The sequence below is a fragment of the Camarhynchus parvulus genome, chromosome 5, assembly GCF_901933205.1.
Source record: "Camarhynchus parvulus chromosome 5, STF_HiC, whole genome shotgun sequence".
NCBI classification, from domain to species: Eukaryota; Metazoa; Chordata; class Aves; order Passeriformes; family Thraupidae; genus Camarhynchus; species Camarhynchus parvulus.
In genome coordinates, this window is record NC_044575.1 from 18,196,194 (window position 1) to 18,218,876 (window position 22,683).

At 37.9% G+C, this 22,683-nt stretch overlaps 1 protein-coding gene across 2 annotated transcripts in view; it reads left to right on the forward strand.

Moving 5' to 3' along the window:
* Positions 1–13,341, forward strand: part of PDHX (pyruvate dehydrogenase complex component X) — a 35,173-nt gene extending 21,832 nt beyond the window's left edge. For both annotated transcript variants that reach the window (XM_030949140.1, XM_030949139.1), the window contains exons 6-11: positions 706–877; positions 2,289–2,436; positions 4,315–4,373; positions 7,030–7,188; positions 9,343–9,407; positions 10,673–13,341. In XM_030949140.1, the coding sequence (XP_030805000.1) occupies positions 706–877; positions 2,289–2,436; positions 4,315–4,373; positions 7,030–7,188; positions 9,343–9,407; positions 10,673–10,937 (868 nt within the window). In that variant the 3' untranslated portion in view covers positions 10,938–13,341. The remainder of the gene's footprint in view (positions 1–705; positions 878–2,288; positions 2,437–4,314; positions 4,374–7,029; positions 7,189–9,342; positions 9,408–10,672) is intronic.
* The last annotated feature ends 9,342 nt before the right edge of the window (positions 13,342–22,683 follow it).

Genomic DNA, 22,683 nt, shown 5'->3' on the forward strand with positions numbered 1-22,683 from the left:
GCTTTATGAATGCAGTGCACCTGGAGCAGGTACAGTGTCATGGCTCGGAGATGGGAATCCCTCCTCTCTGTCATTCTGTGCCCACAACAGGAAAATTTTGTCTTGGTAACTGTATCAGTAAAAAAATCCTTGCAGAATGCTTCGGCTTTGTTTCTCCAGTGTGGTGTTAGGAAGTATGGGCCTGTATAACATCGGTGCCTCACTCTGCAAATTTATGTCAGAAAGGTGCAGAGAAATGAATGATAAAGGTATTACTCAATTTTCTCTCTTAGCACTAAGTAATTACATTAAATTCAGATTATTACAAATACAACAGATGAAACAGCTTTTACTTAAGACTTTGTAGCCTGAATAAATGTACTCTTTCATTTAGAAGAATTGTCAGTGCAATTCAGAAATCACTTAGCATGCTTACAGTTAGTGATAATAATTGTTATGCTTCTCTAACACTAATGTTTTCTGTTACTGCATATTCAGGCCCTTTTATTCATAGAAGTTAATGAGAATTTACTAAAAAGATACCACAAAGGCAACACAAAATTAATATAATTTAATAATAATCACCTTCTTAATTTTTGGTTTGACAGTAGAAATTTAAATGTACAGAAGTGGCTAATTAAATAGAGTAAGTGATAGAATGGTAATACCTAGGTAATTGTTAAATAGTTTCTTTATTGTCAGTATTTCACTGTGTTTAATCACCAGGGATGCTCTCAAACTTCTGCAAGAGAAGCAGAAAGGTAAACCCAGTGAATTGAAGCCTGTGGTTTCTCCAGCTCCTGCTGCAGTGCCTTCTCCCTCACAAGCAACAGCCGTGACTTCTTATCCAAGGCCAGCAATTCCACCAGTTTCCACACCAGGACAACCTGCTGCACTGGTAACACTTCTGCTAAGATTTCAGCATTGCTACAGCTGAATAGTGCAAAAGCTGCTTCAGTAGCTCTGAGATTTCTAGATCTAGAGACAGGAAGGAAACAAACGCCACCCAGATGCCAAGCTCAGGGATGTGCAGTTTTTAGTATGTTTCAGTGATTCTAAGGCAATGTAATTAAAACTGTGAAACCCTTGAAATGGTGGTCTGCATACTATTTTGTGTAGCTTGCAAATTGAAGTGATGAAAAAATTTACATTGCAGGCCTTGGAGAAACTAGAATGATTTATTTTTATTGTACTTGATTTGTTTGCTTTCCTGCAAGATGTAAGTGTCCATTAATGAGTTGTCAAGAAGTGAGAAAGGAAAAGGCTTTTTGGTGGTTGCCTTGGAGAGTAATTGTGTAAACTCTAGAGCTTAAGTAAGTTTCTATGTTAAATTGAAATGTTGGAAATACCAGAAAATATTTTTTTAAAGAATAAATGCCGTTGCTGAAATAGACATCAGTAGAAATTGAAAAGCTTTTGTGGAAAACATTTTCTGGCTCTAGAACTAAATTTGATGTATCTTTTTAGTCTGAAGTTTACAATGTAGCTATACAATTAATAAGATTCAGAAAATGCTGCCCATTGTTTTGCACTGTACAAAGAACCAAACAACTCAAAAATTCAGACTTAGATCCATTATGGAATAAAATGTTTCTATGATTGCACCAGAACATACATATTGTAATTTATTGTGTGTTGAGTACTATTGAATATGTACTAAGGATTCTATGAATCCTTATCTGTTCAAGGGATATGTGCTAAAGATTAAGTATACAGAATAATGTTTTACAGAATCATTTATCATCTTGCCTTCTGTAGTCACTAATATTTTAAGAGATTTCTTGCAAGTTGACCTGCTTCTAGGAAGAGCTTGGGGATTGAAACATTATTGGATACATCTAGAAGGAGAGAGAAGAATAACAGAAAAGATGCAGTAAAGCCTGTCTTAAGGCAATTGAAAAAGCAGTAGTTTACTGAGGAAGTGTTCTTTTATAATTTAAATGGCGCAAAGCATAATCTGAGCAATATGCCAAGCCTGAAAGATGGAACAGGGCTTATATACTTTGGCTGAAAATAAATGCCTCAATATTTGGATTTTTTTTTTAAAGCAAGGTTAATTCTATACAGTAAAATGGAATTGTTATGTAAAACTTGTTGTGTTGATCCCAGTTAATAGGAATAGACTACAACATTCAATGGCCTTTGTCATGTTAATTTCAGTAGTTGGGATGTATCACTTTTGGATACCTAGGGGATAGTTGACATGGGCAGGAGTCGCTGATGGTAATGCATGAGTGCTGGAGTACTTTCAGCAAAGGGGAAATGTTTGCTGTCCTGATATTTAATATGCAGCATGTGATTTCTTTCAGGGCACATTCACAGAAATCCCAGCTAGCAACATCCGAAGAGTTATTGCTAAGAGATTAACAGAATCTAAAACCACCATACCTCATGCATATGCTGCTGCTGACTGTGCCATTGATGCTGTTTTGAAATTAAGAAAAGAATTGGCCAAAGGTTAGTAGTGTGATTTACTTTAACATGTGGTAATACCAATGTGGTTATACTATAGTTTAATTTTTCCTGTTTACATAAACTTCCCCAGGAGGTGTAGATTTTGTCTAGGTAGCCCACTATGCATTCAAGTGGGTTTTTTTTCAATATGTTGGACTCAAGCTGTGGTTCCTGGCAGTTATTGAATTGGACAACTTGTCAGGATACAGGAAGACAGAGGTGTTACTTGGCCAACTCACACATCACTCTGAAGTCTTATTTTCCACAGTAACCAGGCTGCATAAGCACTAGTGATGCTCTGTTTGATGAAGGAGAAATGCACCTCCTAGACTAGTACTAAGTCTGTGACTTGGGTAAAATAATTTTAGGTCTAAGACATTTCAAATGTTGATCTAAAGCTTCATGGTTGCTGTCATGGTTTGAAAGCTTATAGGTTCAAATGGTAGCTTTCCTAAGCTATGTGAGCTCTGCATTCAGAATAACACAGCAGAATAGTTTTAATTTACATTTTTATTGCTGTACTGATTGAGAAACTGAGGCCAACTGTTCTGTACTAGTGACTAGCCCATGCTTGTTTATCTGTTTGTGCGGTCTAAAATTAAATTTGACAGATATATTCAGGTTTCCTAGATGATGATGCAGGAGCTGCTTGTCCTTCTACTGGAGTTTTGAGTGACTAATTTTTAATGCAGTAGTACCCAGGTGATTTTTCTACCTGCTATTTTTCCTAATGGTATCATATTCACAAATGAATGCCAAAGACATTTTCTGATGCTGATATTTTCTTTAAACAGCAGCAGTTCATAAGGAATGAACCAAAAAACGATCTTAGTTAGGAATTCTCACTTGAAATTTTTCACACCTCTCTTGCTGTTGTTGGTTCTTAATGAGTCTTTCCTTTAAATGCAGAGGTGGAAAAGCCATATGTCTTTGTGTGAAATTGAATTACAGAGCTTGTCCTGGTAGATTTTTATGTTTCCTCTGAAGGAAATTGTGGGGTTTTCTACTATTATAAACTTCAGTGATGCACAGCAAAATATTACCAGATGTAGATAATGTAACTGTATTGCTGCTCTACTAGTGGACAGTGACATTTTTGCCAAGGGTTAGGAATGTAGTATGTAAACAGAAACCAGTGTATATTTGATGATGAAGGTACAGGTTTGTCTGATGTGAAATTCTGTTAGTGCAGCATAGAACTGAAAGTTCCATTATGTTCTGTTGGAATGCTGTCTCTCTTCTTATACATAGATTACTAATCATGGCAAATGTTGCAGGCCAGTTATGTGGTAAGTGGATACTTGGTTCACTCCTCTAAATTTGTGATGACTTAAGAATGTTTCATTTGATATAATTATCTATAAATTATTTTCCCTTGCAAAAATATTTCTAAAGTTGTGTATGTTATATGCCATAAACCAGATTTGAAAATTAGGCAGTTTTGCAAGTTGATCAGTTTTGCTGACAGTGGTGATGGTGGTGGAAGGGTAATGTAGTTTTTTGTATTGTGAGAATGATGAGTTTAATATTGTGTAAATGTCATGCACTTCAGGGTAATTTTATAGTCTAATCTGCTTTGTATGTATTATCCCTGCTTCTGATGCCACTCCTGATTTTAGTTACCAGTTTTAGTCTCCTGAAACTCTCCTGAGTGTCTTTGCATGAGATTTTTCTTGATGGATATGCCTTTTGTCCCAAGGGGGGAAAAAGTTTTCCCTCTTTTATTATTGGATTTTGAAGATAAGTGACTTTCTGTTAATGCTTCAAAGAAATAAATCTGCTGAATCACTAGAATCTTGTCATCACACAAATGCTGATAAAGCAAATCTTACGAACAATGATTGTTATCCTTTTTTAAAATTTTTCTGTTTCCCTTTGCAGATGACATTAAAGTATCTGTAAATGATTTTATTATCAAGGCAACAGCAGTTACTCTGAAGGTAAGCAAACAATTGACTTTAAAAATATATTTTAAAAGTAAACTGCCAAGGAGACAAGAAAAGTATTTTGTGAGTATATGGAGATATGAGCGGGATCACAGTAAAGCTGGTAATTCTGTATTACTTATTGTCAGACTTGTTTTTTAGGTTTCCAGGTAAAATTCTCTTCACTGTCTATGCTGTGAACTATAAAAATGAGAACAACTTAGCAAAGATCCACTTACTGCAGTTAACATCTGCAAATCACAGTAGTTGCTTAGTCAGCAGACTAAAGCCATTGCCAAGATCATTAATTTAATCATAGGTACATCTTATTTCTTTTAGTTATAAGCAAACATTTATCTAAGTCTTACACAAACCTTGTTATTACCTCAGGTGTATTCTGATGGCACATTGAGTGATACCTTCTTTGAAATAAAAATTCTTCTGGCAACTACTCTGCTCATTGCTAGGAATTCTCATGGCCCGGATTAGCTTACAACAATATAAAACATTGGAAAGGATGTGAGAGCTGGTTTTCTCATTTGTGAGGATAATTCAAACTGTTTAAAGGTTGAGAGGAATTTATGTTTAAGTTGGGGGAGTATTCCTATAAATGTATGGAATTGAGAGAACACTGGACTGGAAAAGACTTAACAGATGTAGCTGAACATGTACTAAATGTTAATGTATAATTTGAAGAGGTGTAGCTTAATGTGTCATTTGGACAGAAAGTAGACAGGATTCTACACAGTTTCATAAGCAAGTGCCTGAGAGAAATTTGAGGCCTTATTTAGACTGGAAAAAAAACCTCTGCAAGTTAATACCAAAACCAAAAGGAGCGGCTAAATATGTGTGCTGTGCTTTTGATAGATGTGTACATAACAAGAAGCTTTTTTAGTGGCCTAATGAAACCTTTTGTGAGGAAATAGTGACACCCAAAGTTTACCATGAACTGGCTGGGACTGTTGGATAACTTATCTCTGCACCAGAGATCAGGTAAAAGAAAAGGAGACAGAGAGCAAGAGATTTTGTGTTTTGTCTTCTGAGGAGACTGTTAGTTTTTGAGCTGATAATAATATTATGTTGCTATGGAAATAATCAATAAAATTCTCCTATCCTATTGCTTTGTTAGAAATCTATGCTAGCATTTGTTTGACTATTAAAATAATACATTAAAAAAGACCCAAAAGATTTAACTCAGTATATCAGGAAACAAGTTCATGATCAAGTGGATGTCTCATCTACTTTCTGTCAGCATTTTAGGGAAAGGTGTGGGCAACTGCTTTAAAAAAAGAAAACCCACTTCCACTTATGCCTCTCCCCCTGAAACTGGGTGATGTGAATACATCTTCAAGTTTAAATTGAAGGCAGTTTAATTGACTTTTTTCTGGGTACTCTTCAGAGAATATTTTGTTACTATTTTATTTCTGAACAATGAAAAATGTGTTCTTCTATCTTTAATGAGCTGACTGCAGCTGGTTTGACAGTTTATGACACACCTCAAGATACTGTCTATATTGGTTCTTGAACATGCTAAATTTCTCCTTCACTTAGGATCTCACAAATCCAGTTATGGGTTCTGTGTTTCAGCTTGGTCTTGACATTCGACAGCCAAGATTTTGTGAATGTGCCAGTGGGCTCACCAGGTGACAGCCCAGTAGAACCCTTCTTCTTTCTGGAACAAGGAGGGAGTAGGATGCAGGAAGGAAGTAAAACTTCCAGGCTGACATCCTCAAGGGGTTGGGCATTGTAACAACAGCTCCTACAGCAGCTGTCCTTTAAAAATAAATCTTTCATTGTTCAAGTGACAAATTCTGTCCCTACCATCTCTCTTGAATACCTTTATATAAAGAGTTAGTGTTGCACAGCACCATCTCACAACTGTCCAAATCATGGGACTTGTTGAAGTTTATTTAGCTTGCAAACAATACTACATACTTTTTTCTTCTTTTCTCTCTTCTTTTTTTTTTCACTTTACATGCTGGTGTTGAAGAATAGGAACACAGAGTACTGTCATACCACTTCTTCCTAGGAGTGCAGTTACTTTAGATAGACTGTCACTTTTGATATTGTGTCCCTCCCATAATTTTTCTGGAATAACTTCTTCATTTCATTAAACTAAAAAAACTAAATGAAATTATCAGTGAATATCTCAATTTTAACTTGGTCCACCCACAAAAAAAAAGTCTGATGCATTTTAGGAGAACATCTGAATAACAGTGAGTGTACCTGCAGCATATTTTATTTGTTAGGACTCATGCTTGAGACATCAGTGAAAAACAACACGTGGGTATAGTAGGATGTTAGGATGTCCATTTCTATGCTTTAAAATCCAGCATCCTGTGATTTACTTTGTGGGAGAAGTTGCACTGCTTTGAGGCTTTATATGCTGACCATCATAAGGTGGTATTGGTGAAGAAATTTATAATAACGTGGGGTTTTTTCCTAGTAACATCAAACCAACTTCTGTCTGTCCTGCCATTTTTAGTTTCTGGTGCATACATTTCATGCTTTTTGCCAATGTAAATATGAATAAAATCAGTGCAAGCTAATTCACTTGGTGGATGTCTGTAGGTAGCTATGTGTCTTAAAAAAATTTCCTTTTTCTTAATAACTGATTGCACTGTTATTCTTCTAGCAGCTGTCTTTTTTTTATTGTCTGTCTGTGTTTTAGCAAATGCCAGATGTGAATGTAACGTGGGATGGAGAAGCCTGCAGGCGGCTGCAGTCCATTGACATCTCCATTGCCGTGGCAACGGACCGAGGGCTCATTACGCCAATCATAAAAGATGTTGCTGCCAAGGGAATAATGGAAATTGCTGCCTCTGCAAAGGTGGGTCTGAAATGTGCAGCAGGCTGAGGAATGGAGCAGCTGTATGGTTTTCTGTAGCAGAAAATGTAGCATGACCCAGATACACATCAGTAATAACAAAGGCAGTGGAACTAAAGCGGTTTCAGCATGACTTACACTTCAAAATTCTTATTAATTTTGCAACTCCATTTTTCATCAACAATAATATTTTGTTATTTAGTTGAATGGTGGCTAGACTGCTTGAAAAATAAACCTGTACAGACTTTTGCAATTTAATATTATTATAATTCTTTAATCCTCAAGGGAATGCTACTTAATGCTAGTTTCATTAGTATTTCCAGTCTTGGAGTTTGAGATTTTGGGTTTTTTGTGTTTTTATCCTTTACCAGAAAATTTCTTGTGTCTGCTTTTTCTACTCTCTTTGCATTTGCAGTTATATTATGGAACATATTTCTGTCTGCATTTTTTTCAATATGCAGTTCAATTAAGGATGTAACATTAAACTCCTCAGACTAATGAGCAGTATTTTGCATAGACCAGGTGCCAGTCAGAGTGATATGTGGCAGTTGTTGCCAGATAAAGGAGTGCTTTTTGGCAGGCAAAAGTAGAATGAATGATTAAATGTCCCAAGACAGGCCATTTTTTGTCATTTAACGAGTGCTCATCAAAGACCTACAGCGTCTGAGGAATGCAATGGAAGCAGATCCTGGGACATAAAAGTGTCCCCAAACTAGACACTACTGCACTTCATAAATTCTTGCCTTTTGTGTGAAACTATAGAAGCCATAATAGTTTGTGTTGATGGAGGGGAACAGTCAAAAAGTTGTGGCAGAAAAAGATGGGGTCATACCACAAAACATTCATCAACAGGTGTTTTTAAGATTTTTTTCCAGTCCATATTGCTTACTTTATGCTGAATGTGTTGGGAAGACAATTCCTTACACTAGTAGCCAGTTGAGGAGGAAGGTCAGCTGAGATTGTTGTGGGGTTAGTGATAGAATGACAAGAAGAGAAACATTGTTCAGTGTGGTGCTTTCAGTATAATCCCCAATACCTGTAATAGTGTGTGGTATTGCAAACCTCTCTTACCACAGATCAATGTCCTGCAGTTCCCGTGATGGAAATGCAGCTTGTTTTACGTTCAATGGGGCCATGATAGTGAGCATTCCCCTTGCCTTTCAAGTGGAATGTGTGTGACATAGGTGTCCACACCAACATCATTTTGCTTTTCAACTTCTTCACTGAATTACTGAAATAAACACGTACCTGATGTGCACGCACTGGAACTGCAGATGCTTCTCTGTCAGTCTCCCTGTAGTTTGGCAGGCTCTTTATTTGTGTAATTGCTTATAAGCCCCCTTCTGCTGCATGTTAATGTTGACTTCTTTCCAGGTCATATGCATCCTGCCACTGGATTGTCATCATTCAAATAATGCAATTGCACAAACGCATCACGCTTCTATTGATCCTGTTGTGTGAATGCTGTTCCCATGGCTATTGTCTTCACCAATTATTCAGACATGAAAAAAAGCCTAAACTAAAGCTTAGTGTAACTTTGACATGCTTATTGTGAATTTTAGAATTTTGTACAGCTCTGTGATCTTGTCTTGGAACATAGTATGAACTTCTTGGGCTGTATTTGAAGCTTTCTTCTGTTAAATTTTAAAGAAAAGTCTCACAAATGAAATGGAGATCACAGAAGGAGTGGCCTTAAAGGCAACCTTCTAAAGGTGGTTGAATGTTTAGCTGGGAGAAATATATTCATTCAGTCTGGTACAAAGTTCTGAAATGGTACATGTCAGTTTCTTTAAACAATACATTAGGAATACTGTGAATTTATCTCATCAGTATTTTGCTAGATAATCTAAAACCACCAGGGAGAATGGTGGTTTATTGTAAAAACTGGAACAATATTTGTAAGGTGAGAGAACAGCTTTTATTGAACAGCCAATATTGGTGGGAAAATGAAGTTTTGTGTCCTAGTCTCTTTGCCAAATCATGGCAGATACAACAGTAGTGTTGCTGAGGTGCTTCCCTAAGTCCAAAAGGAAGTGACTTTTGCTTACTTAATGTCTGTATGGTACTTAAAATGTCTTACTGAAATAAAAATAATTAGTCTGTTACAACACACTAATTTCTTTCTTGTCTGTGCCTTCTCTCTTTCATTTTCTTTAGGTTCTAGCAAAGAAGGCCAGAGATGGAAAACTGTTACCAGAAGAGTACCAGGGAGGATCTTTTAGGTGAAACTCTAGCAGCATTTAATACATGCACCATGGGTTCAGAACTGTTTTATCTTTAGCTATTCCACTGTCTTTTAATGCATTGCTTTTAAAATCTTGTGCTGTTTAGGGTGAAACTCCTTGTGATGATTCTGAGGGTCAGACCTAGACTGACTGTCTTGTGTCAGGGGGAAACAATTACCCTGCTACAGGTTCATTTCATCTGTACTTGGCACTGGTGAGGCCACACCTTGAGATCTGTGTTCAGTTTTTGTTCCATCCCCACAAGAAAGACATTGAGATCCTGGAGTGTGTCCAAAAAAGGGCAGTGGAGCTGGTGAAGGGTCTGGAGCACAAGTCTTGTGAGGAACAGCTGAAGGAGCTGAAATTGTTAAGTCAGGAGTGACCATATCACTCTTCACTCTTTCTGCCTAAAAGGATTGTAGTTGTAGTGAGGTGTGGATTGGCCTCTTCTCCCAGGTAGTAACAGGAGGGAGAGGAAATGGCCTCAAGTTGCACCAGGGGAAGTTTAGATTGGATATTAGGAAAAAATTCTTCATGAAATGGATTGTCAAGCATTGTAACAGGTTGTCCAGGGAAGTGGTTGAGTCACCATCCCTGGAAGTGTTCAAAAAGCGGGTGGATGTGACAATTAAGGATCTGGTGTATGATGAACATGGCAGTGGTACCATTTGATGGTTGGACTGTAGCATTTAATCCTTTTTCCACTCTTTGCTGTAACTATAACCAGAAAGGAGGAGATGGTGGGCCAGCTTTCTCCATAGACAACTTGTCACAGAAGAATCCAAGCCTTTCCTAGTATACGATTTGACAGGTGGTGACATGGACAGAAATGTTTTTATGTGATACCTGAGTGATACCTGGATGCCCAAATTTTATTGCTTAGTGGATACCAGCAGCCATTGTAACTTGCAGTTGTGAGATTCAGTCTAAAAGACAGACATTTGGCTTGGAACAGGGACAGGCAAAATATATTTAAAGACATTGCTTTGCTGGCTTACTTTCTGGCTTCATTGTGTGCAGTGCAAGAATACATTGCTGTAAAGAAATGGGACTTTTTAAAAGGTGCATAATTTTTAATTGCAAAAATTCCAAACCCTTGAGAGTCTAAATGTGCTCAACTGAAAACAGTTCAGATCTATTTTTAAATTAATGGGTTTTGTCTTGGAGAGAATTTAAATCATAGTAGTTCTTGTATATAGATTATTTCCTGGAGGGGATATGTAATTTCTGATGTTACTGAAACTCTTTTCTGTTTTATTCAGTATCTCCAATCTGGGCATGTTTGGCATCAGTGATTTCACAGCAGTAATAAACCCTCCTCAGGCCTGCATCCTCGCTGTGGGCCGAGCAAGACCAGCGCTCAAGATCGTGGAAGATGAAGAAGGGAATGAGAAACTTGAACAGCATCAGCTCATGACAGTGACTCTCTCGAGCGATGGTCGGGTGGTGGATGATGAGCTGGCTTCAAAGTTTCTGGAGACCTTGAAAGCCAATATAGAGAATCCAGTGCGACTGGCCTTAAATTAAACTCAGTGAAGATTGCTTCCTGTTTTGACAACATAGATAACTATTATATACTTAGGGTTGTTTTTCTGTATAGAGGAGTAAATAGCTGAAGATGGACAGTTAAAAATATTTAATTTATGAATTAATGTGAAACACTCATGATTTTAGTCTTCTATAATAACCAGGTTTCGTACTGTAAAGCTAAAAGACTTTGAAGTTAACATACCACATTTCTTTAAACACATAGTACCAATGGCACAGGTTTGCATAGGAAAGTCAATCTCATCTGTAAAAGAAACTCAATAAAACTTCATGAAATATAAAAGGGAATAATAGAATAATTTGGGTTGCAAAAACTTTTAAAGGTTGTCTAGTCCAGCTTCTACAATGACCAGGGATGCCTTCTGAGCCCCACCCACCCTGGCCTTGAATGTTTCCAGAGATAAGGTATCTTCTGCCTCTCTGGGCAACCTGTACTGTCTTTTACCACCCTCACTGTAAAAATCTTCCTTATATCTAGTTTGAATCTACTTGCTTTCAGTTTAAAACTATCACCCCTTCTCCTGTTGCAACAGGCCCTGCTAAAAATTTGTTCCAGTCTTTTTTAAAAGTGTCCTTTAAGTATTGAAAAAAACAGAACCTAATGGTGCAAAGTGTTCTCATAGAGGTCCCAGTATGAAAGGTCAAATTTTGCACACTGAATAGTTGCTGATTAATGCTGTTCTTTGCATGGATGGAATGTAGATGTAAGTAGAAAGTGTTTCATCATCAGTGTATGTTGAAATATAACTGGGAGGCTCAAGTGCAGTGGCCTGATCTTTAACAGAATTAGATTGGTATCTTTCTTACACATAAATATGGAACCACATATTGCATGTAAATGTTATGAAATAACTGTGTTTACAGGACCTCATGAGAATATAAATTGTCAATAGAATTATGAGAGTTTGTCTTATTCTGGTTTGTGCAATTGCTTTTTCCTAATGATTTGTAGGAATTAATTATGGTAGCAGCTCAATGAGTAAACAGCTACTTGCAAGACAGCCTTTACTTTAAACTGAGGTGAGAGTTTTTGATAAATGAGTTTGCTTCTTTAGCTTCTTCTTCTGTCATAAATTTAACAAACTATTAGTTTGGAGAGATTTTTGATAACCAGATATAGTTTACTGTGCAGGAATGGACATAGCCATTCTGTATTTCCAAGAGGTTTTTACTGATAAACGATATTAAAGATTGGTTCCTGAGGATTAATTTGCAATTTGAAACTATTGACTTCCAATTTTTCCAAAGCTGTTTGTCAACCTCGTATTGGGGGGGGGGGGAAGGACCAATTTCTATATTGTCCTTTATGTACAAGAAGATCTCATTATTTGCTGAATCTGCTCTGCCCAGGAGATTTTCCAGGCCGATTATAGATCTGGTTTCCTGCTTTTCACTCGTGCACGTGTTGCTGCAGTGGTGCTGTGTGTTCCCTGACACCCCAGGTGGTGCTCCCGCAGGTGAGGGCTGCATGGCTGCTCTGTGTCGCTGCAGTTCTGCGTGCGCTGCGATCCCTTCTTGTGAGCCAGGGCTTTTCCTCCGCCCTCGGAGCCACTGGAAGGCGCTGTTGCATGCAAGGATGGGATGGGATGGGATTTGTGTCCCGTCTCACCCGCATGGGTGCTCTCATCCGCTGTGCTGTCCCAGCAGGCAAGGCAGCTTCTGCAGGTTAAATAAACCTGTGGAGCTTCGGAACTGGGCAAGGCTAGCACAAGGTTGAATTGCAGTTTCTTTGCACCTGCCTGCTTTGCCAGCATTGTTATTTGAAGCAGATATAATTTGTCAGTCATCAGCCTGTGAAGGAAATGTGTGGAGTTCAGATGGGTGGTAGCAGTCAGGTCTCCTTAATTCAGAGGAAATGTACCCTTTGGCAACATCTAGCACTTCAGCAGAAGTGAGACAAAAAATATGTGCCCATACAGATTAAATATTCAGTATCTTCTTGATGATTTGGGAAAGGAACAATGGGTAAATTGCCAGAAAGTGAATAATTGGTAAAGGGCATGCTTGCTTATGAAGCAAATTTTCCTCAAAGTAAAATTTTTCAGATGAAAAATTTAGCTTTCTGTATTTTATTCTTTCGAATGTCTTCTGACAGCCTATTCTTTACATACCAAAGCAAGAAATACAATGAAGACATCTATTTTTGTGAGTAATTTTTTAAAAACCATAAAAATGGAGTATACTAATGTGTGCTAGAAATGTGTGCCTTTAGGATACATACTATCTTTGTATAATTTTACATTGCAGGAGGCATGATTGGGGAAAAAAAAGCTATTTTGAAGTACGTGATTGTTGGCAAATACTGAATTGTGTGTCACACTTTAATCCCTAATTGCAATGTCAGAATATTTGACTTTTGGGCATTTTTTTTTTTTTCCTGCAATCTACTCAAAATCAAATTTCTGTAATTCCTGCTTGATGCTGTATCCTGCACCTCAGGATACAGTTGGCTCTTCTGGCTGCCAGGGCCCACTGCTGACTCATATGCAGTGATGTTTATTCTGTTTGTCCCAAAAATGTTGAAGGCATAGAAAGCAGATTCCTCTAAGCCGGTATAGCAGTTACATCCATAATAGATTAAACAGGAAAAAACCTGATAAGCTGAAAGTATCTCTCAGCATGTTCTTTAGTTAAGCATAAGTTTTGAACTTTAAACTTGGGATTTCTTTCTGTGTCGTCATGCTTGAGTGAATCAGGAGGATGTTCATGGTTGCAGATGTGTAGAAACATGTCCAAGAAACACAGAAACTTAGGATCTGGGTGAAATCACATGTTGATTAAACTGGGGTGAAAATCACTTACTGGAAGCTACAGGCTGCTCTGCATGTTTACTTTACAAGATCTGCATCTTTCATCTTTATCAGTGAAAAACCATCACTGTTTGCTTGAGCTCCGTTTGTGCTCCTTCACTTTTACGTCAATTTTGTTTCAACTTGTAGGTGTTGTGGTACATAATTATTCAGCTACAATAACCATACTGTTCTTCCCTTTCTCCATAATAATGGCCCTACCTGGCAAGTTAAACATTTGTGTCATTATGAGACAATAAGTAGCTGGAAAATGACGGACATTTCTGTTTGTTCAATACCTGTACTAAGGAAAGTGATTCATGTGACGTTAATGAATGCCACTATTTATCTCCTTAAAAGATAAGAGAACAAGAGAAGATTCCCTTTTATACTTTGGAAGTTTTTCTTGTGTCCTAGACCTAGACCGGAAGGAAGGGCAGCTGTGAACATTTTTATTTCTGCTCACTGTTGTGAGCAGAAATAAAAATGAAGTGAATTGTTAAAGCAACAGATCTCTCCTGCAGTTTCATGATTTTTGCATTGTCTGTGTGATGTGTATTACAGCACACTCTTCAATTTGCAGGGATCTGATTAATTGATTGAAGGATACTCTCCATTGACCTAGCCATCAATTAATTCCTGTTTCAGTTTCCTATTTTAAGAAATAATTATGTTTCATTTTGCAGCTTTGGTACACTTTTAATTTCTTCTCTGCCAAATAAATTCTAAGCTTACATATCTGAGGAGGCTGTTTGTGCTGATGCTTATACTTGCTGTGTCACGTCCCAGTCTGTATTAGCAGCATGTGCTGACTTTCTGGAGGTTTCTGCAGACAGCAACACGCTGTTTCCTCCTCCTTGCCTGGAGAACAGGAACTGATCCTTGGGTTGATCAGAAAAAGAACTCTTCTTACACTCTTCTGAAGTTGAAAACTTTTGACTTACAGTGTGAATTTCAACCCAATATTCTGAGTGCAATATGTTATTTGCTCATTCTAGGATAATAGGAAAGAATTCTCACCACCTTTAACATTCTTTTAAAGTACAAACAATGCACAGATTCAAATGAAAGTAACATTCAAATTCCACCCCCACCCCCAAGAGTAGAGAGAGAACTAATTTGCAGTTATTTTGGAGTCAATTCAGAAGTTAATTGGTTGCGCCCAGGGAAATTCATCCTGTGTTTTAACACCTTGCATTTCCCTGTTAACAAATATAGAGGAATTACAGCTTTTTCAGGTAGGTTTAGAGTCTTTTCTCTGTCCATTCATATTTTGAGCCTACTATAACTATCACAGTCTTCAAAGCAGGTAGTGTCTTACTCAAGCTCATAATGGAGGCTGACAATTCTGAGTGACTCCCAGGCTGGAGCAGAAGAAATTTCCGGATATGTGAAGTTGTCTGAAACAATGCTCTAAGGTACCTCCTGGGCTGCTATCCATATGCACTTGTGTCCTGACAACTGCAGACAGAGGCCACAGAGGGTCGAAGCCCTCTTACTGAAGTGGATAATACTCATAGAAGAGAAGTGATTATTGAAATTCACCTGTCAGGGCTGTCTCAAATATTCACATGGCTTAAATTTTAAGTGTAGTCTGAGCTGAGAGAGGCACTTTAACCAAAGAGTAGATTTAAGCAGTTGCAGGAAGACATCTTTAATTTTGAAGACAATCCCTATTGTGGAGGGTAGAAGAGATGAAAGAAAATCAAAAGAAAGGAGTCTTTTTCACCTGTATTTGAACCGCATTCTTTGTGTAGCATGATCTCTATTTTATTCACTATCAAGGAGCGCCTGGATTTCTTTAAGCCATCAAGTATAAGCAGATGATCTCTGACTGTGTAATTGTCATAGGCAAACACTAAAGGAAATAATGCTTCAAAACGTTAATATTCCATAATGCATTTAGAAAGGGAATTTTACTTCTTGGACCTCCTTTTAAAGGAAATGCGTAATTCCTGTGTGTGTGAGTGCCCATGTACAATCTCTGTATGTGCAGAGACAGGTAAAGTCCATCTGCTGCTTTTTAAACCATGTTTGTTAAAGCCTTTCAGATTTCAGCTACAGGATGAACAGAGGCAGGCTTCTGAATTCCCCTGCTGAGACTTCAACATTTCTGCTTTAATGTTCGTGTTTCGATGTGTGTGTACAGGTACAACACTGGGGGAGGCCTGAGAGAAACCTGCCCTGATTACATTTGAAGAGAGTAATTGCAACATTGCATCTGTTGCTCAAACACCAGTGATGAGACAGGTGCAATGATAGCTGGGAGCAAATTCTCTTGGCTAAGAGAGACACCCTGAAGAATCGGTGAAGCAATCTTTGGGTGAGAAAGCAGCCTTCCCTTGTACCTACCTCACCAGAGTATTTTGGAGCTGTGGAGGGACGAAGAGTTGTCTTTTGTGAGAATAATTTGTCCAATTGAAGAGGTTTTAAACTTTTTTTTTTCTTAAATAATAGAAAGACATCTAACCAAGTAAAACCTGCAATAGTTCCATAATACTCAACTTACAGATAATTCTAACATAGATTACAGATAATTCTAACATATCTAAGAAAACATATGGTATTGGGACTGATTTAAGTATAGGCTAAGCCATTATTTTTCTCTGTGCTTTTCTAAGCATGAGTCCAGTTTAATTTTTAAGCTGCCGAATGTGGTAATTGTCCTTCTGTGGATGTGCACTATGTACAGCTCAGTAGTGTGTGTCTGTGTATACCATTCAAATCAAACTGGTCATGGATGGTAATTGATAATTTGTTTTTAATTTCAGAATTGTGACATCAATGCCAAAGGAAATGACATCTCTAAATTAGCAACAAGCAAAACAAACAAAGAACCAACCAACCAACCAAAATCCCCCTCCTGAATAGCTATAATGCTCCACTGAGACAAGAGTTTGCCTAACTGGTGGCAGAAAGTGACATTAGGACAGGAAAAAAGTAACTCTGTGGAGAACTCAGTGACATAAGAACTCTGGATTCTTGCATACCTAAACACTGAGAGGGTGGGGAGTGTTTGTTTTGAGGTTTTTTTCAGTTTTTAGATTAATTAAATACAGAGAGATGTGGCTTTGTTGTAAGTGACAATTTTTTTCCCACAGCAACCACAAGTTCTAATTAAAAGTTCTAGAATGCGTTCTTTTGACTCTGGAAGTTTTAGGGATTTCTTCAGAAGTTCTTGTGGTATTAAAAATAATTGTTTTCATGTGGTTTGCCATTATTTTTGTGGTAATTTAGAATGCTTGGCTGGAGTTTCATAAGTGAAGAAGAGATTAAACAACTAGAGATTGCAATTTTCTTTGCTTGATGTATGTAACTGCTAGGTAAGTTTTCTGGAGTAGTTGCCCTTGTCACCAACAGTAGGAAATGTAAAGATGGCCTTTTTGTGGGCTTTCAACCATGTGAGAACAACATCTAATTTCTTCTTGCTCAATTTCCTTTTTTTTTCCACTTAAAATTAGTTTCAATGTAGTGAAAGAAGTAGTGACCTAGTTTACCTAAACATTTATAAACACAATGATGTTTTTACAAAATTTTGAATTATATCTGCACATAAAAATGTTTCATTAGAATTCTGAAGGACATTCCAAAGATGCTCAATTGCACAAGTTTTGTTTCAGATGTAGATTTATGTCAGCAGCAAAGTGTATGCATAAAGATTATTTTAGTACTGACCACCACTTTTAAAGTAAGAGGTCATTTTAGTAAGAGGTCATTTTAGTAAGAAGTCATTTATGTGTCAGCTGTTTAAATAATTTGAGGAATTTCTTATCTGGCAATGTGTAATCAGTTTTTACGACAATCCCAGAAAACCTTGACTCACCTCACCATGAAGTCCTAAGAATTTGTGTTATCTCTGAAATCCTTATACAAACAGACCTTTTTACAATAGAAGCATATTTGGACTTCAAAGAAATCTTCAACTTTTTTTTGAAGGCTGTGAGGAGTCAACTTTCTCAGAAAGAGTTAAATTTTTGTGAGTTTCTGTCTATCCTTCTTTTAGCAACTGTTTTCTTGCTAGTATGCAGAGAATGTAGATTTCTGAAATAAAAACAGTGCTGGGACTGCCCACAGAGGTGCCAAGAGACTGAAAAGATTAGGATAGCAGCTCCAGCTACATCTTAAAAAGCTGCCTTTGGCTTCCATTGATAATGTGAAATATCAGTGAGGAAGCCCTTTGTGTTCATGTGTCTCAGGTCTCTTGGGGCTGCCTCACCTCTTTCAAGTACTCAAACTGTGAGAAGGCACAGAAAACAACTGACCACACAGCAGAAAGCTGAAGCATCTCAAATGTTTACTAGCAGTCCTGGCTAAACGGGGAGGTGTCTGCTGGCTGGAATTCAGCAGAAGTGTCACCCATTTAAAAAATGGGTTGGAAGGAGGATTTGGGGAACCACAGGTCTGTCAGCCTGACCTCAGTGCCAGGGAAGGACTTGGAGCAGATTGTCCTGAGTGTGGTCACACAGCACAAGCAGGGCAGCCAGGGGATCAGCCCAGCCAGCATAGGCTGGGAAAGGGAGGTGCTGCTTCACCAACCTGATCTCCTATGACAAGATGACCTGTTCAGTAGATGAGGGAAAGGTTGTGGATGTTGTCTTCCTTGACTTTAGTAAAGCTTTTAACAGCATTTCTCATTTTCAGCGTTTTCTCCAGCATCCTCCTGGAGAAGCAGGCTGCCCATGACTTGGATGGGTGTTTGCTGGGTAAACACTGACTGGATGGCTGAGCCTGGGGATGGTGTGACTGCAGTTACATCTGTGCTGTCAGCCATTGGAACAGGCTGCCCAGGGAAATTATTGAGTTGCCATCCCTGGAGGTATTAACAGACATGTAGATGTGGCACTTAGGGACATGGTTTAGTGCTGGACCTGGCAGTGGTAGGTCTACATTTGGACTTGATCTTGAGAATCTTTTCCAACTAAATGATTCTATGATCTGGTTCAGCTACTTGGGGACATTTTAAAGATTCCAGAAATTAGGGTGAGAGGTATTTTACCAGAGAGATAGATAGATTTCTGTTTTCCTTGTGCTGATTTCAGCAGTGCCCCACACTGTATCTTAAATAATAACAATTTCTCCATCACCAGAAATGTGAAGTCTGGGTGTTCCTGGGGTTGACCTCATTCTGTTTATGTCTGAGATGATCTAGAGGCACTTGGTTTGTGTTTGTTAGATGTAGTTCTTGAAATTTCCGTCAGTTTGTGAATCTTCTGGCAAAAACCCCACAGCCCTGCTGCCTCCTCTGTAAGCCCAGGCTGCTGTCCCTTCTCAATCATTAGGTCCACTTCCCATGGCTCTGGACAATCCTTGCTCGTGCTGTTTCTCCCTGAAGCTATCTCCTGTGCTTAGCAGCACTGTGACAGAAACTGGTTGATATTTATCTTCACAGCTCTGCAAAAGGAGTAAAGCAGTGGCTTTAAGTAAGAATTACTTATATATTACTATTATATATGTGTGTGTGTGTGTGTGTGTGTGTGTGTGTGTGTGTGTGTGTTGTTGCATTCATTTGCCTAGCCAGAAAACTCTTTGAATGGCTTGTTTTGAGCTAAGTATTGAAAGTCTGTGAAGCAGGAAGAAATAGTAAGATTACTTTATTTCCTCCTTTGTAAGCTGTTCATGTTATCCAGCAGGATTTGCTACTCCTTCTAAAGAATTCCTTTGTCTATCCATAAACTGGTTTAATTCTTTCAGATTCACTAAAGCAGGACTCCTTAATGACATAATATATTTTAGATTTTGTGCAGGGTATCTCTGACTGTTACCAAATCACTTTGTTAACAGACTGTTCACTGACTGATATATAAAATACATTGCTGAAGCTAGGTTTATAATTTTATTTTACTGTTTTTTTTTTTTTCTTTACCCCTCAAGCCATGTTGTGATTGTAGTGGTCCTTAACATCTGATTTAAAAAAAAGAAAAAGCTACAGGAACAGGGGACAAGAGTTGCTTTTCAGCAGCGGCAGTTGGAGGCCAGATGGGATATCCAAAGGTGTGTAAAATAACACAGAGGCTTGCATGTAAACAACAAACTCATTGCTGAGTTGCATCACTAAGCACAGAGAGAAACCACTGCTAGGTTTGGACTTGCCATCCCTTGTTTCCCTAGAAAATAAGCTTGAATGATTTTTTTTCTATTGAATGTTTGTTTTTTTTGATAGGACCTTTGTACTTTCACTGTAAAAGGTAAGAAGTCATTTTGAATGCTATTCTCAACTAGATAACAAAGGATTTGCTGGGAAACAGTTTGATTTTGTTATTGTTCTGGTAGGTTTCAGATTTTCATAGCAGTGAACTGAATTTCAATGAAATAGAAACAGGACACACTTTTGTCTTCACTTTTGATTAAGCCTCATCCAATCTTCAGCATCAGCTGCTGTTATCTTTAACTTGGAGATTTGGATCATGACCTGAAGGGGAGGAAAGCTCTGTCTAGTGAGTCCTGGCACAAAACTAACAGTGTACAAATGACTGTTGAGTTTAAATTTTAGGTGCCCAGGAAACTCCAAACTTCAAACGTAGTATCACCCCAGATTTCCAAGGACTGCCCGCTTCACCAGGTGCTTACCAGACGATTTACATATGAAAGAAAACACAGAAATTTTTGAAAATCAGGAACTGAAAAACATGTAAATGCTACTAAAACTGTATAAGGTATGTGCAAAATTAAATTAGAAGCATGCTCTGATTTCATATTGAACACATCCAGCCAAGAAGACAATAATCTTTTTTGAGTATTTAGAGTAGTAATAACAGTTAAAATTTAATAGTTCTCAGTATACATAGTAAATGAATATGAAATATGAAATATTTACTACTTCTGTATGAATTTTTTGATTTTCTGAAATGAAAAAGCCCTCAACCTAGACAAAAAAAAGGACAAAAATCTCACTAAAAGTATACAGACATTTTGCAGCATACATTACTTTCCAAAACCTAAGGATAATTAGCTAGGCATCTCTTAAATACTTTGCATGTACACAATGAAACATTTATTTGGTGAATAGTAGGCTGACACTGGGGCAGCAGGGGAAGAAAGCAAGAGATGCATGTACATGTTGGTGCTGATTACAACACACCAGCTTTGTTGTCTTAAACCAAGAACATCATCAAACCAATGCCTTTGTTCTCAAACACCAAAGCAAATTAATTGCTATAAAATGCCACACAAAGGATTTTTTTCCACTACCATTCCGGCTGATTATATGGAATAAGAGTTAACAATTAATTAACATTATTGTAATTCAAAGTTAGGTAATTAAGTCTATAATTAGGTCTGACTTTTAGACCAAGTGAGAATGCAATTCCAACTGTATTCCAAGGAAGATAAATTGTCTGAGGAGGGGGAGTACATGCTGGCAGTTGAGATAGAAGGTTCCAGCAAAAGACTTGCTAAGAGAGTTCTGGATTTCCAAGAAAAAAACATATGCCAGAGACTAGAGACAAATATCAAAAATGGAGGTGCAGGTGACCTGGCTGGCACTGTAGGAAGCAGGGCAGGCCTGGGGAACCAAGGAAGTTGGAGCCTTAGAGTTGTTCACTGTCCACTTGTGTATTCCCCATGAGAACACTGCTTCAAAGATTTTCTGCCTTTATCTTCTCCAGGCATGTTATTAAATTCTAACATTTCAGAGAGTCAAATCTCTCATCCACATATCAACACCTCGTATGGCAGATTCTTTTATAAAATTGTTCTTGCTCTTTAGCTGGAAAAAACCCATAATCTGGATTTTACACAGAAGCCAATCTTTCCAGAATTATTAACAGTAGTGTGGGTACTTGTGCAGGAAGGAGTTTCTCTATAATAGGAAGGACTTGGAGCAATAAATACCTGTTATTGTATGTCATCCCTAAGGTAGAGTGATTAACCTCCAGTGGGGGTATCATTCATTCTTTCTGGAACTTTGGAAATGGTTGTAACTTTCCAGGCTGCATTTCAACAGTGTACTGTTTATCATTAATCTGCTGGAATTTGAAGCAGGCGTACCCTTGTGTTCTGATTCTGCACCTATTTCACCAAGCAAGTTCAGTTTAATCTACTATAAAGTAAGCTCTGTTTTCTGGAATGCACCAAAGGGTGTGGAAAACTCTCTAAATACGCCTGCACTAGGGACAGAAAACAGAATTACATGGTAGGAAGAGAATTGCTAATACCCAAGACAAGTTTAAAAAAATCCACCTAACTTACTGTATTACCTTATAACAGCTGGAGTGATGCAGAGAAGGATGTCTGGAAAATAAGTCATTTGCAATTAAGTATGGACATAGATACATCACTCATAAGGTTTCAAGTTCTAGTATGGAGAGAAAGAAACAGGAATCAAAGCCTGTAATGCAGCTGTCCCCTAGATTTGGAACAAACTTGCTTCTTGTTGTGACCTGAATTTTCCACAGGTTTTTTTTTCTAATCTTCAGCCTATAACAGAATAAAACATTTACTATCTTAAACTTTAAGAATGTCACCATTTCCATCCCTGACATTTAGATCCACTGCCAAACCACCAAAGTAACTGCTGTTATCCTTAAAACAGCAGATTAATTTCTATGGCAGTAAATAAGCTAAGGAAATGACAGCAGTGTATTAGAGAGAGTCAGAGTCTTCTTGAGAAAAGTTCCATTGTGCTTCATAAATAATAAGCTTTATCTCTAATGTTTACTACAGTGTTACTGCATCTCACTGATTCAATATTTGCAGTCTGTTTCTGAGAAAGAAAAGTGCTGTCATTGCACTTCTGTCTCAGCAGCAGAATTGTTATAATATGAGACAGAATTGTTATAATATGCCAATGTGTTTCTAACAGCACAGATGCACTCTAACCTGTGAACACCAGCTCCTCTCTGCAGTTTTCATGGACTCCAGAAAGAACAGAAGCTTTGCAGTGCCGGGTAAACTTGTGGTGATCAGACACAGCATTGTGACCGATGACTGCAACTGAA